This window comes from Corvus cornix, chromosome 17, assembly GCF_000738735.6.
Source record: "Corvus cornix cornix isolate S_Up_H32 chromosome 17, ASM73873v5, whole genome shotgun sequence".
Lineage (NCBI taxonomy): Eukaryota > Metazoa > Chordata > Aves > Passeriformes > Corvidae > Corvus > Corvus cornix.
This window is the reverse complement of record NC_046346.1, coordinates 5,617,509-5,631,830: the sequence shown is the minus strand read 5'-3', so window position 1 is coordinate 5,631,830 and position 14,322 is coordinate 5,617,509. Positions and strand designations below refer to the sequence as shown.

The window sequence follows — 14,322 nt, the reverse complement described above, 5'->3', positions numbered from 1 at the left end:
GGGCCGTGTGGCCACGGCCGTGTCGCCACGCCCTCGGGGGCGGGCCCGGCGGGGCGGGCGGGCCCGGGGCGGGGCCCGTCCCGCATCCCCCTTCCCTGGGCAGCGTTTCCAGCCGGAGTGTTTATGCGGCGCGCGGGGAAGGGGCGTCGGGGCCGCCATGTCGCGGCTGCACCAGAGCAGGTCGGTGTTGGGGTCTGTGTAGGAACTGTGGTGTTTCCCCTCCCCACCTTGCCGGGGTTCCGCTGGGCGGGGTGGGGGCTCTCGAGAATCGGGGGCTCTGAGGGGTTGCGGGCTCTGGAGGGTCTCAGGTTGCCCGTACCAACCCTGATGACGCCCGCGGCTTCGCTCCCCTCAGGATCGCGGACTTCCAGGAGGTGCTTGGAGAACCCACGGTGGCTCTGACCAAGCTCCGCGAGCTGTGCTTCAGTGGTGAGTTCCGCGGGGACCGGCCCCAGGCTGGGGAAGGGGCTGCGGGCACGGCGGTGCCCCGGGCTGGTGACACGGGGGGTCCCCGTGGGAGACACTGTGGATAATCCCGGCAGCGTCCCAGGGGAAACTTCATGCCCCTCGGGGAGGAAAAATGTTGCCAGGCCTGTTGGTGAGGTGACATCAGCAACCCGCGGTGAGAGATGGGCTAACGCGGTTCTTTCTTTGCCTGGTATTCCACAGGAATTCCCTTTGATGGTGGGCTGCGCTGCCTGTGCTGGAAGGTGGGTTTTGCTTGGGGTGCTTTTCTTTCTTGCGAGTGATGCTTTGGGTTGGTTAAGTACACGTAGCATTGTTTTTTGGTGCTTAAAGTTGTAAACAAACAAACAATAAATCCAGAGCTTAAAGGGCACTAGAAGTCAGCAGTAATTTGTGGAGATCAGCATTTTGGATGTGAACAGCGTCAGTTTTAAGCTAGCAGTGCATTTCTGTCAGGTTAGCTATTGATCAGTCCTACAAATAGTTCTGTATTGAAAGCCAGTCCCTGAAATATTCCTGACTGTTGCTTGTCAAAGTACTCGGCTTTCTGGAGAAACCTCCCAGTATTTTCCAAAAGTCAGTTCGAGCCACTGTGTTTGCTTTGCTCATCTTGCAGGTGTAACAGCTCATTGAATACTAATTCCTGTTCACCTGTTTCCTGTGCAGATACTCCTGAACTACCTCCCTTTAGAGAAAGCCTTATGGAGCTCTTTGCTGAAGAAACAGAGGTGAGGATGTTGGTACTTGTCCATTTATTTCTAAAAATATCTGCAGAAAAGGAGAATAGTCTCTAAATAATTAAGTACGTTCATAAAATAAATTGTTCTTGTGTGGAATGTGCTGTTCTCACAGCTGCCTGGTAGATTGACCCCTTCAGTTACACTGAAGAGAAAATCAGATGCCTTCTGGCTGAGCAGGGTGGGACAGAGAGATCTGTTTGAATTCTGTGTGCTCACCTTGACCTTATCTTCCTCATTGCAAATTCCTCTTTTCTTCTTTAAGGGATCTGTATTCCCAGTTCCTGAAAGAAATGATTATCCAGCCTGGGATCGCCAAAGCCAACCTGGGTGTTTCAAGGGAAGATGTGACCCTAGAAGATCATGTAAGTGTTGTTAAGCCTTTGTGCTGCAGAAAATTCCTTGGGGATTTTTCTGGCCCCCTGAGCTACTCCTGGCTCTGTTCCCAACTGTTCTGCCCTGCCAGAGGGAAGGATGGTTCCCAGGTGCCAGCCTGCCACTTTTGTCTTGGTAGCCTTGAGCGTGAATTATTGACAAAGCACCAATAGCTCTGTAGAGAGCTGTTTCCAGCTGTGCACTTTCCTTCTCCTGCCTTTTGGGACTACCTGCCTGGGCTGTGGGTCTCGTAGGGAAAGGGAAAGGCTCACAAGAGGTAGCTGGAGCTGTGAGATGCTCCCCTGGGAAGTAGGGTCCATGAGTGCATTTGGAGCAGGCTGTTGAGCAGAGGATAGAAAAGAGGCAGGAGAGTCAGGCTGGACTGTGGTATGGAAGGCAGGAGAGCTGATTATTTCTAGTAATGCTTCTGGGTTGTTATGGCAAGCCTGCATGCCTTGGTTTTCTTCTTCTGTGAAAGTGCTTTTAGGAGTGTGTGTGTGGGAGGAGTGAGTGAAGTAACTGATCAGAAGAGACTGTAAAATGATACAGCTGCTCCCATGACCATTCTGAGCGTTCACTCCCCTGCAGTCACCTGCCCCACTGTGATCTCTGGAGCCTTGGTGGTGTAAAACTGGCATGTCTGTAAAGCCACACAGGCAGGTCACAATGATCTTTGAATCCCTTGGAATGTAGCTTGTTGTTTTTTTCTTGGTTAGTTGTTAACTTTGTGTGGATCTTGGTGTGGAGAGAAGAATGTGTGTGTGTAGGGGGGAGTTAAGTTTATCATATTGGGAAACTGGTCTGATACAGCATAGGTTGTAGTTCATGGAATACACTTTTTTTTTTTTCCTGGGTGGTGCTTAATCAGCCATCAAAGTACTGGGTGGGTGGATAACTCTTACTGTAAGTCCAAATACCATATCCACGTTTGGAGCTGTAATCAGGAATCTTGTTAACAGAGGACAAAATACCTGATTTGGGAACAAATTCTTGAAGAGACAAATGAAAAGGGATTGAAAATGTGAGAGAAAAAATGACCCTGATGTGCTCAGATTGTGCTGGTAGCAGAGTGACAGCAGAAATGTTAAATCACTGTATGTTTACTGAGGATTTTGATATGTGTGAAAGACACTTGTTCCGTTTCTGTTGTTTCTCTCTTTAGCCCCTCAATCCAAATCCAGACAGTCGGTGGAACACTTACTTCAAGGATAATGAAGTGCTTCTCCAGATAGACAAAGATGTCAGGTGTGTGAGGCAGAACGACTCAGATTTCTGAACCCAAGAGGTTTGGTCAACAAATTGTACTTTGAAAACGAAGTTTAATATTAAACTGAGCCTCCCACTCGACATGGGGTATGTACTTCCTTCTTGTTCCTGATTTCCTTCTGTGTCCATCCTAGGAGGCTGTACCCTGACATGGCGTTTTTCCAGCGCCCCACAGATTATCCCTGCCTGTTAATCCTGGACCCCCAGAACGAGTTTGAGACACTGCGCAGACGGGTGGAGCAGACCACGCTCAAGTCGCAGACGGTGGCACGAAACCGCAGTGGGGTGACAAATGTGAGCTCTGGGCTGGGGCTGTCCTTGTCACAGGGCAGGGCCTTGGATTGGGAAGGGGAAGGGTGATTCTTGGACTGTCTCTGTTTCTCTTTCTGCTTGTGCAGTGGAATTAAGGAAACACCCCAGCAGATACTGAGCATTCTTGGGGCTGGACATTGTAGAAGTAGTTGAAGTGCCTGACAGACTGTAGGGAGTTATAGGTGCATTTAATTTTAAGGATTGTTTTTACCTGACTTCTGGTAGAATTTGGAGTCACAAGTGATTTTATGCTTGACATACGCCTTCCTGTACGGGAACAAAACACTGAAGAGTTAATTTACCATGAATTTATTACAAATTTCCATTGTCCTCCAGAACTGGATTTCAAACCTGGAATTAGGAGAAGAGCTGAGTATCTGTTCAAATGTGTTGTCTCTTTCCCCTTTCATGAGTGTTACAGCACATGTGCTGTTGGGGAAGGTGGCTTCTTCCACAACCATCAGTATCCTTCCCTCATAATACTAAAGAAGTGGAACTGCTGTGGTTTTTGCTGTGTGAGATCATGTGGTACAATGATTCAGAGGGAACTGTCTGTTGCTGCACAGACTTTTTTCTTCACGGACAGCCAGCACCAGGACTTCCTTGCCTGTGTGCTCCCAGAGTTGCTTGTCTTGGTTTATGTGGTATAAACAGCCCAGATGTTCTGGGGGGCCTATGTGTGTTAAAAGCCAACCTTGGCACATGTGCTAAAGGATCTGTGCCAGTTGGTTATCCTGATTCAGCCTTGTTTTCCAGGTGAGCTCCCCTCTTAAAAGCACCTCCAGCTCTCTGAGCGAGTACGAAGTTCTGCCCAATGGCTGCGAAGCTCACTGGGAAGTGGTGGAGCGGATCCTGTTCATCTATGCCAAGCTGAACCCCGGGATAGCCTATGTCCAGGGCATGAATGAAATTGTGGGGCCTCTTTACTACACCTTTGCTACAGACCCTAACAGCGAATGGAAAGGTGAGGGGGCCTTTTGGCTGCTCAGCAGTGGCTGTGGTACTGCGAGTTCTCTGCATGGCATGAGGCGTTTTGGGGAATTGGTAGGAGCTGAATGGGCTTCAAGTGGTGAGGACATGAAAAGTGAGGATTTTTGAGCAATTGTTGTTTGTTTAACTTAAAATCCCCTTAGAAGCTCTTGTTTCTCTGTGCTATATAGAAAAGAATGGAAAGGGAGGACTTTGCCTGTTGCTTCTGCTTCACAGGAGTTCTGAGGGTGTGTGGTGGTGGCAGCTTATGTTGTTGGGCACAGATAACTGTTTTGTGACTTCATGTCATGAAGACCTTGTGTTGCACACAGGGTCAGTATCTCCAGTGGCTCTGTAGATGTTTCCAGTTAAAAAAAAAAAAAAAGAAAAAAAAGTTTGTCTAGCCTTAACCCAGACCAAGCAAGCCAAGATCTGGTGGGACCTACTCCTTAAATCTAATACAGCAACTAGATTATGGTGCAAGGACAGTTTTACAGCTCTGTACCTCTGTCAGTGATGCTTCCTCTATTCCCTCATGTTCTTACTTTCCCCAGAACATGCTGAAGCAGACACGTTTTTCTGCTTTACCAATCTAATGGCTGAAATTCGGGACAACTTCATCAAGAGCCTGGATGATTCTCAGTGTGGTATTACCTACAAAATGGAGAAGGTGTACTCCACCCTGAAGGAGAAAGATGTGGAGCTGTATTTGAAACTGGTGAGGAGCCAGGTGTTTCTCTGGGTCTTGGGTTGGATGCAAGGAGTGGCATGTGAATGTCAGTTTTGTTAAACTGTGCTTAAGGAGAACACAGAGAGTGTATGAAGGGCTTTGCTTGTGGGGCAGAGAGACTCTTATCTGTGAGCTGAAACAGCCTCTCCTTGGAGTGAGCCCAGAGCGAGCTGACACAGCAAGGCTTCCTCCCCTGCCTGGCTCTGAAAGCAAACTATGGTTGTTGCATAGCTGCCAGCTGGGACTCTGAAGGGACTTGGCCACGATCCTTGGTCACCTGCACAGCTGGAGCTAGAGTCTTTACTGTCTTGTAGTCATCAGGCAAAACACAGGTTTTGCTGTAGAGCTTTTCAGCATCCCAGGTTACAGAAATTGTTCCTGCCTTTAAGAGCAAAACAAAAAGCATCCCCCACGCTGCACACACACACTTCTATTGCCACTGGGTGCCCTGACATCACTGACTTAAACTGCGTGAGCTCATTCCAAAGGAAAAATGAAATCAAGTGAGCTGGATGATCCCACCGGCCAAATTATACTGTTCCACTTCATCCAAAGGTTTTCAAGTGCTTTGGGTTTGTGTGAGTTTTGTAGAACATGTAGAAGGCAGCTTTCATTACAAACATCTTCAGTCTTATAGTCCATTTGGTGTGAAAGTCCAAGGAGACTTTGGAAGGGAAAGCAATTCTTGTTACTGCAACCTTGACCAAATCACACTGTGATCTCTTTCCGTCTAGAAAAGTCAGGATATGTTTCTTTTATAATCCAAAAGATGGTTTGTCAGCACAGTGACAGAGCCCACAGTGTTGGCTGGTAGTGGGGAGAAAAACTGCTTAATGTTTGGCTGGCAGGAAATGGTCTTGGCTGTGCAGCAGCTGGTCCTTATGAATATCAGCAGAATCCTGAACTTGTCTGACCTTGAATAAACTTATGCTACCTTGGATTTAACATCAGAAAACAGGAAAGGTTCAAGTTAAAGGTGCTTATAGCATGTTTTACTGACCATCAGTGTGAACTCTATTCCATCTTTGTTTCTCTTTGTGAATAGCAAACCTTTTGATAAATACAAGGGTTCTGGAAAGGAGAGGAAATCCTGACAAACAGTGCCTGTGCTAGCGGGGGATGGCTGCAGCTTTGCAGATAAAATGCTGTTCAAATGGGAACTTTAAAATTACTTGGCAGGTTTAACGGAACACAGATAGTGCCTTTAGGGGGAAAAGCTTCCTTTACTCCCTGTTGTGGACAGAGGAGCATTTTCTGGCTTGGCTGTAGGGGTGGAGTGTGGGTGCACTGAAAATCTCTCGGTCGAGGTTGAATGGGAGAGTCTCCAAAGGATGCAGGGGTTTTCCGGCTGCTGCAAGATGAGCTTGGAGCTTAGAGCAGTGTCGGGGAGGAGACGGGGATGGAAACAGGGGGTGCATCTCTTGCCTGTAGGGAACTGGCCAGGAGCACGTATTCATTGTTTGCCTGGTGCCTGTCTGACAGCAAGAACAGAACATCAAACCCCAGTTCTTTGCCTTCCGCTGGCTGACGTTGCTCTTGTCCCAAGAGTTCCTGCTGCCAGATGTCATCCGTATCTGGGACTCCCTCTTTGCTGATGACAAGCGCTTCGATTTCCTCCTGCTCGTCTGTTGTGCCATGTTGACGTAAGTACACACATAGCCTTCCTCTTCTTCTCTTCCATGGATCCAGGAGTCTTCTATAGGCATGTGTTAGGGCATCTGGTGAAGAGGTTACAGATTTTAAAGTTTCTTCCTAAAGAGTCAAAAGTAGCTGGAATAATTTCCATCTTTCAGACTCATCCGGGATCAGTTGCTGGAAGGAGACTTCACTCTGAACATGAGGCTGCTACAGGTAAGAATTAAATAGAGTGGGCACAGAGAGCAATTGGAAAAGTCTTAAAATAGTACTGTGAGAGAGGATGACAGTATGTGAGAGGGTGGGAGGGTATGCCTGGTTCAAGACAAGTACCACATTTGTGATGTTTGCATGCAGGAAAATCTGCAGGGATTTTACAGCACCCTCATTACTGGAAGTGGGAGTCTTTTGGACATGCATCCTTTTTACCCTACAGAGAAATTATCATAGATTGGAGGTTTCTAATGTTCCTTTGGTTTGCAAAAAAAATGGAATAATTTCAAGCAAAGATTTTGTAACACTGCTGATTTTTTTTGCCAGAGGGTTCTGTTTAGTTCTGAGATCTGTGAGAGCCTTAGGTTGGAAACGTCTGCACTGCACAGTTGGATATCTCATGTTCTGCCAGTTCCTGCTTTGGGCTTTGCAAGATACGGGTTTTGATAAGGCTCTCTGGCATGAGGAGAGCCCTGTGGCAGGCAGTTTACTGTGCCCTTGGAGAACAAAGTGAAAAAAAACCAACAACAAACCCTCTGGAAGGGTATTGAGTTTTGATCAGTTACAAAACAGGAAACCGTAGCTGTTAAAGGAGTAACTGAACATGGCATTGTGTTATAATAGGCCAAGAATGTTGTTTTCAAGGTTTGCCTTGCTTAAGCAAAACAATCTGGATCAAGAATGCTGGGAAAGTCACTGAAATCCCTTTGTTTCTTTGCCACAGGATTATCCTATCTCTGATGTTCATCTAATTTTGAAGAAGGCAAAGGAACTTCAAGATTCCAAATAGTCCATGGGCCTAACAAAAGGTGTCCAAGAACTGTGTGGCAGTGGATCCCAGGAGATGGCCCCTTGCAGTGTGATGCACTAAAGCTCCTACTGGTCTCTGCAAGGCTTCAGGTTTTGTTTGGGCTACTGGCCACCTTGAAGACTTCCTTCTACTCTATTTATTAGGTCAAGGACTGATTACTTCCCCATCTACTTGGGTCGTGCACTCCAGATTTTTCCACATCTCAAATGCCTCTCTGCTGCCAAAAGCAGTTCTTTGTATCTTTTTTTAATGACTTTGAGTTTGGGGAGAAAGAAACCTTCTGTCTGCATATCCCAGAAGGGATGGACTCCTGTATCATGGAAGTAACACACAGAGGAACTTCTGGTAGGGAAAGGACAGACTTAAGTCCAGTGAATTTTGGTGGGTGAGGATAGAAGGATCTTCCTCCTGTGAACAGAATGTATTCCAGCGAAGTCACATTCTGCCATTCGGGTAGTTTCTCCTCCCTCGTGTCTGCACTTTGCCATCCCTGAGGTGTGTGAAAAAGAAGAAGAAGATTGCATCAGTTTCTGGTGAAGGTCACCTGGCAGTTTGCACTCCTTTGACTGGGAAAGAGTCTTGGGAAGCTGAGGTGGGAGGACACCGTGACAGCTGCTGGCTTTGTGCACTCAAACTGCCTGAATCCAGAACCGCCTTATCAGCGAGGTCTCCTTGAAAGCAAGACTGTGGTGGTTTTAATCCCCCAGGGAAGCGTAGTTCCAAGTCCAGCCTTAGTACGCACAGCCTTAGAGCAGGATTGTTACTGCAGGGAGGCCTCACGCTGCTTTCCTGGCTCTGAACTGGAGCATATCCAGCTACAATCAGGATTCTGAAACAAAAGAAATGGATACCTAATCATGTTCAGTGAAGACAGATGTATTTAGGGGCTTATACAGGTACAGAACTGGAGTTTTCTGCCTCAGTGGCTTAAATAATACTACTCACATTAAGGTCTGGTCACAGTAACCTTGCTATTGTCTCACAGTACTTCTTGTCAGAAAGAGACAGTTCTGATCTGCAGTAAGAGTCCTTCTCTAGCACAGTCCAGCAGACGTACAAGCATCTGTCATGAGCTGACTGCTAGGGCTAATCCACAGTTCTGTCCTGGTCCTGTTGGAGTCACAGTCCTGAGCTGGACACTTGTTCCTCCTGAGAGGGAAACTGCTGCACTTCAGATACAGTCGAGTGGGTTCAGGTGAACAGGGACTGAGACAAACCACAGGGAGAACTGCTGACCTGCCACAGTGTCGAGCTGAGCAGAAACCCTAATCCTCAGAGGGAGAAACTGCTAGCACCCAGGTGCTTGTGTGGTGCAGAAGCTCTTGAGTGAACACTAATCCAATGTGCTTTTCCCTTTCTTTCTTTGCTGTGCTGGCTCACCTCTGCTGTTGGACGCTGCAGTTTTTGGTATTTATGAGTGTTGATTTGTTAAAGGTCAGTCAGTCTTTGTAAGACCTGCTTAAGCTGCTGCTGGCCTAGACTTGCCCTAGCAGGAGGGATGCTGGCAGCCTTCAGCTTTTTTTTACTGGTGTTATTTTCTTCACTGAAGGCCTTCACAGGCTGCTGTAATTCTCAGCAAGGTGTGTGGGGAGATGGCAGGACATGTTGGTACATGTACCCATGTTCTTATTGGCAATCCCAAGCAATCTCTGCCTCTTGAGAAGGTGCTCAAGTGCCACTTGTGCAGCCACATGTTGCTGCTGTGTTGCAAGAGCAATTGAAGGTTTAAAGCAATCTGTAATTAATACCTGTGGCAACAGTATCCCTCTCTGCTGCAACCTTTCCTTGAGGGTAAAGTTTTCCTTCAAGAAAAATGGAACAGGTATACCAGGACAGCAGTGTGATGAAGCATCCTGGCTGCTCTAGCAACTGGATGGATGTTCTTTCTGAGCTGTTCCAGGTGGTCTTATGTCTCAGCTCTTGGGTACTTGCACTAGGGAGGCTGTTGGCCAGACCTTGTGTGGTCAAACAGTCACCTGGGAGGTTCTCTACAAACGTAGAACCAGAGGGTCACACTCCTAGGCAGAATTGTACCTGTTCCAAACGTTTCTGCCTCAGAACTGCTATAAATACTGCTGTAGTTTTCCCATTCCATGCACAAACTCTGCTCTCATCTCCCTGAATACCTGTGCTGGGCTGTTCATTCTGGGTTCCCCTGGCAGGTGCAGGCTTTCCTTATGCTGGAATTTCTCACTGGCAACAGGACCATCCATGAGTGTTCCTGCTCTGAGCAGCAGCTGGAAGTCTCCTTAAAGTAACCTGAGGAGGCAGCAGGCAAATCAGGATGAAAGCATTAATTGGAGATGAACTTCTGCACCTTTTCAGCATAGCTTTGGGCCCTGAGGGTGACCTTCCCCGCTTGGGGAAGGCATAGGGGAGGTGGCAGTACAGGTGTCATGCTGTCTTCTCCCTTCCTAGGTGTCCAAGGGCTCATGTTATGTCACCTTGCTTCAGGGGGTGACAGTGAATGCTTCTGAAAGGAGTCTGCAGTGGTTTAAAGGGATGCAATGAGAGATTTGGCTGCTGGGAAGGATCTCTGGGATAAATTCTGTAGCCTTATCCAAACTATGGCTGCCAGACCTATTGAGTTCTTTGGTGAGAGCTTGCAACAACTTTGAAACATCCAGACAGGCTGTTCCATACATAAAAAGCTGTTTTATATTCCTGCTTATTTCCTTCCTGTGTGGTAGAGATTCTGTCCTGCTGTTTAAAGGAGTGGTACTTTTCATTGTCTTGGGACATCCATTTCTTTATTCTAAGACTTTCTCCTTTCTTTAAGAGCAAAACCAGATTTTTTAAGGGGGCAAAAGAAAGTCTTAACCTTTTACCAGCTTTTGAATCTCCTCATGTTTCCCTTGGCTTCATTCCTTGAAGGCTTTTGGTGATTTAATTTTGTTGTTCTTGAAGTGAGATGGTACTTAACTGATGTTTCCTTGCTCGTGTGGCCAAGTAACACCTGCTCCAGCCTTGAGATGTTTCCACTTCTGGTTTCTTATAATCCTTGTGAGAACAGCGAGGTTGGCTGAAAGAGCTGATCTTTGGGGTGAGAGGTGTTAGTCTGGGCTGCCTTGGGGACCCATTATCTCACAAGGAACAGGGGATGTTTAAATGGCTCTTACCATGTGTTCCTCCTAGGCAGGACTACTGCCAGGCAGGGGACGGGGAAATCACCTTCAGCTGGGAGGGAAAACAGGACACTCCTGGTGTGTGGGAAGAGATGAGCCTTCCCTGGGGAGGAGTGGTCTGCTCTACCTGCACCTCGCTGGAGTTCAAGCTTCGAGGAACTTTGTGGCTTTGCCAATGGGGTGGATCAAGTTGGTGGTGGTGGCGGCCACGCAGGAGACTGATTCTGAGTTTGAATTTTGTGACCTAACCTAGAATTATTTGCACTTTGGCATTGAGTAGAATGAAGGCCAGAAGTTGTTTTAGGGGAGTCTGGGGTGTTTGGGAATCAGAGGCTGTTTTCCCTTAAGGAATGTCAGTGACTGTTTTAGCTGTTCGGAGCAGTCTTCTAAAATGCCCTTTCCCCAAAGAAAGGAACAGATAACACTTTTCCCCCCCACTTTATTTGGGAAGGATTGCCAGAAAAGGGTGTAGTGAACACTTCATCACTCTAAAACTCCTTCTTTTATGCTTCTTTTTAAAAACACTCTTCTTAAAACGTTTCCTTTAACTAAACGGATGTCTGTGCAAACCTCTCCTGTTGGTGTGATTCGGAGTTGGGGCTGCTCCAGGTTCCAGCTGCAGTGTCCATAGGTGTGAGAGCAGCACAGCGAGCTGCGGAGAGCCCTGGAGAACCAGCCTGGCTCTTCCACCGCCATCTCCCTTCGGCGATGGTTTTGCTTGGCCTTCCCCCGGTGCGGGAGCTGTGCCTTTTTCCCAGGAATACCCCGCACCGGTGCCACCGCACCTGCGAGCGCTCTCGGTGGCGGTGGGAGCGCGCGTCCCCCCGCCTCGCTGACCGCTCTGTCCTTCTGCCCCGTGTCCCGAGCCGCCCTCTCGGCCGCGGGGCCGCTCCGGTCCCGCCGTTCCCGAGGGAGCGATCCCCGCTCCCGGTGCGGCCCGGGATCGCGGTGTGCCCGCCGCTCGCCCTGTGCGCGCTCTCCCTTAAAGCGGCGATGCCGCCGGAGCAGCGCGCCCGCCTGAGGCTCAGCTGCGGCCCGTTTAAGGCCGTGCCGGGCCCCACGGTCGCACGGCCATGCTGCGGGCCCGGTGGGTGCTGCCGCTGGGGGTGGGCGCGGGGCTGGGGGCGGCTCTGGGCCGCCGGGAGCACCGGGACCAAGGCGATGCGGCCGAGGGGCTGCTGGCCCGCTTGCCCGTGCTGCCCGCCGTGGCAGCGGCCAGCCTGCCCGCGCCGCCGGGCTCGGGGCGCACCGAGCTGAGCAAGTACGGGCTGCCCGGGTTGGCGCAGCTGCGGAGCCGCGAGTCCTACGTGCTGTGCTACGACCCGCGGAGCCGCAGCGCGCTCTGGGTCATCGAGCAGCTCAACCGGGACACGCTCAGCGGCGCTTCGGACCGCGCCGCCTGCGACTTCCAGGAGGACGACTCGGTGCACGAGTATCACCGCGCCACCAACGCCGACTACCGCGGCAGCGGCTTCGACCGCGGGCACCTGGCCGCCGCCGCCAACCACAGGTGGAGCCAGAAGGCCATGCGGGACACGTTCTACCTGAGCAACATCGCCCCGCAGGTACGGCTCGGGGCCTGCGGGGAAGCCGGAGCTGCCCGCCTTCAAGGGCAGACGCTGCTCCCTGCGGGAAACCACCCGGGAGCGTCGCTGTGTTTGTGCCTGCAGCAGTTCAGGCAGAGAGGGGCCAAAGTCAGTCGGAGGTGCTGATTCCTCCTGAATTTGACAACAGAAATCCTGCAAATGCACCGCCTGTATGTGTCTCTCAAACCATGAAAGAGACCCCGTTCAGTGCAGCTCCTGTCAGGAGCAGGTAGACAAACACTTGCAAAAAAATTGTGGCCTGAGGCAATGGGTTCCGTCCTGGGCATACAAACCAGGCCATCACAGGTCCCAAAGCAGAGGTGATAGTGGAGATCTTGTGTGGAAAGTGCTTGGGGCTCTGTGAGATGTGTTACAGAAAAGGCAGGTGGTGTTACTCTGAACAGTGAGGGAATACCCCAGCAACTGACTACTGGTTGTTTTTCTAGAATCCTCATTTAAACCAGAATGCCTGGAATAACCTTGAGAAGTACTGCAGAAGCTTGGCAAAAAACAACAGGAATGTCTATGTCTGCACAGGACCCCTCTTCCTGCCCAGGTAAACACGAGGGTTGAGCTGGACTGGCACCCAAAAGATGTGTTGTGCTGGCAAAGGAAAACAGGCTGAGGTGCTCCCAGACAGGAGAGATCTGCTAAGGGCCCTCTCAGTAGGTAAGACCAGCTGAGCATAGAGGTTCTGTGGAAAGGTACCTTCTTAGGATTAGTTTATGTATTTCCCATCCAGATGGTTATTTCATGAGTAAAGTGGGTTTCTTGAGCTACAGCATAACCAGGTTGTTTTTGTTTGCAGTCCTTAACAATTTAGTAGATAGGAGATTACCAGATTAGACTGCAAACCCCATCCCTGCAGAATAAAGCTTTCAGGTTCAATGTCATGGACTACTTTTCCACTTAAGGACGTGACTTCATTTTCAAAGATCGCCATGTAGCAGCTCTGTCTCATGTTGAGATCTCTTCAGCAGCAGGAAATAGTTTGGTAAGCAGGGAGGGGATTTGGGAGCAGCCCCAATGCACCCTGTCACATAGCCTCTGCTCCAGCCATGTTTTACAGCTCTGCTGCAGGAGCAGAGCTGCTGCCTGCTGTGGGTGGGGGCTCAGGGGGTGTTGGAGGACTGAGGGGGTAGAGTGACACCAAACTAGGAGATAACCTGGGATGTTGCTGTTGGTGCAGGATGGAGGCCGATGGGAAGATGTATGTGAAGTACCAGGTGATTGGGAAGAACAATGTGGCTGTCCCCACCCATTTCTTCAAGGTGCTCATCTTGGAAAAGGAGAGTGGGGAGATTGAGTTGCGCTCCTACGTTATGCCCAATAGCCCTGTGGATGATAAAATCCCCCTGGAACGGTTCCTGGTTCCCATCGAGAGCATTGAGCGAGCCTCAGGGCTCCTCTTTGTCCCAAACATCCTCAAGAGAACAAGCAACTTGAAAGCCATCACAGCTGGAAAGCACTGAACCCTGACTAGACAAATCCAGGTAACCCCTGGCAAGGGACTGGCAGTCACCTGCAGGATCACAGTTCCTTGTGCAGTTGTAAATGTGGAAATTAAGAATGAAACGTGTGCTTTTCTCTACCCTCCCCCTTGTGGTGTCTGAAACACAGACACACAACGGAGTCTCCAAGGGGGGTCCTGCAGGAGCCTCAGGGCCACCTGACACTGTAGCAACTCTCTAGGATTTGCCCCTAATCCTCTGCTGCCTTGGAGTTGTGTGAGGCTCATGCAGGCACAAAGTGAAGTCACTGTTGCTGTTTAGCAGGGAAGGAGAGCAGCAAGATGGGTGCTACGGGAGAAGTTCCTGCCTTCCTGTGGCCAAAGAATTGTATGATGTTTTCTTTCAGAAGATGGTTTTAGCAGTAAAGCTTTGAGCACACACAGTATTGGTTGGTTGTTTCTTATCTGCTCTCACCAAAGCTCTAAGTATCTCAGCAGGAGGAAGGGAGGATGGAGCCAACTTTTCCAGCTGTTTTCCTGTCTGAGCTCACTGTAGGCAGAGCTTAAAGCATCACAGATGGAGACAAACTGTAATGAGATGATGTGTTTTAGTGCTGAGGGCCAGCTGAAGCTCCAGCCCTTCCTGCT

At 49.5% G+C, this 14,322-nt stretch overlaps 2 protein-coding genes across 2 annotated transcripts; both read left to right on the top strand.

Moving 5' to 3' along the window:
• The first annotated feature begins 69 nt into the window (after positions 1 to 69).
• On the top strand, positions 70 to 11,207 carry TBC1D13 (TBC1 domain family member 13). Its single transcript, XM_039561444.1, has 12 exons — positions 70 to 180; positions 356 to 429; positions 670 to 710; positions 1,132 to 1,193; positions 1,468 to 1,567; positions 2,740 to 2,822; positions 2,978 to 3,137; positions 3,912 to 4,119; positions 4,679 to 4,842; positions 6,337 to 6,497; positions 6,648 to 6,705; positions 7,427 to 11,207. The coding sequence occupies exons 1-12, from the start codon at positions 158 to 160 to the stop codon at positions 7,490 to 7,492; spliced, it is 1,200 nt and encodes a 399-aa protein (XP_039417378.1). The 5' UTR covers positions 70 to 157; the 3' UTR covers positions 7,493 to 11,207.
• Positions 11,208 to 11,310: 103 nt separating this feature from the next.
• ENDOG (endonuclease G) lies at positions 11,311 to 14,120 on the top strand. The gene is made up of 3 exons (XM_039561446.1): positions 11,311 to 12,203; positions 12,671 to 12,780; positions 13,414 to 14,120. The coding sequence occupies exons 1-3, from the start codon at positions 11,712 to 11,714 to the stop codon at positions 13,694 to 13,696; spliced, it is 885 nt and encodes a 294-aa protein (XP_039417380.1). The 5' UTR covers positions 11,311 to 11,711; the 3' UTR covers positions 13,697 to 14,120.
• The last annotated feature ends 202 nt before the right edge of the window (positions 14,121 to 14,322 follow it).

Excerpts from the sequence above, each read along its gene's own strand:
- TBC1D13 (XM_039561444.1), top strand. The coding sequence starts at position 158 with ATGTCGCGGCTGCACCAGAGCAG. Across the intron at positions 711-1,131 it reads TGCGCTGCCTGTGCTGGAAG|ATACTCCTGAACTACCTCCC; the intron begins GTGGGTTTTGCT and ends TTTCCTGTGCAG. Across the intron at positions 6,706-7,426 it reads TGAACATGAGGCTGCTACAG|GATTATCCTATCTCTGATGT; the intron begins GTAAGAATTAAA and ends TCTTTGCCACAG.
- ENDOG (XM_039561446.1), top strand. The coding sequence starts at position 11,712 with ATGCTGCGGGCCCGGTGGGTGCTGCCGCTGGGGGTGGGCGCGGGGCTG. Across the intron at positions 12,204-12,670 it reads TGAGCAACATCGCCCCGCAG|AATCCTCATTTAAACCAGAA; the intron begins GTACGGCTCGGG and ends TTGTTTTTCTAG. Across the intron at positions 12,781-13,413 it reads GGACCCCTCTTCCTGCCCAG|GATGGAGGCCGATGGGAAGA; the intron begins GTAAACACGAGG and ends CTGTTGGTGCAG.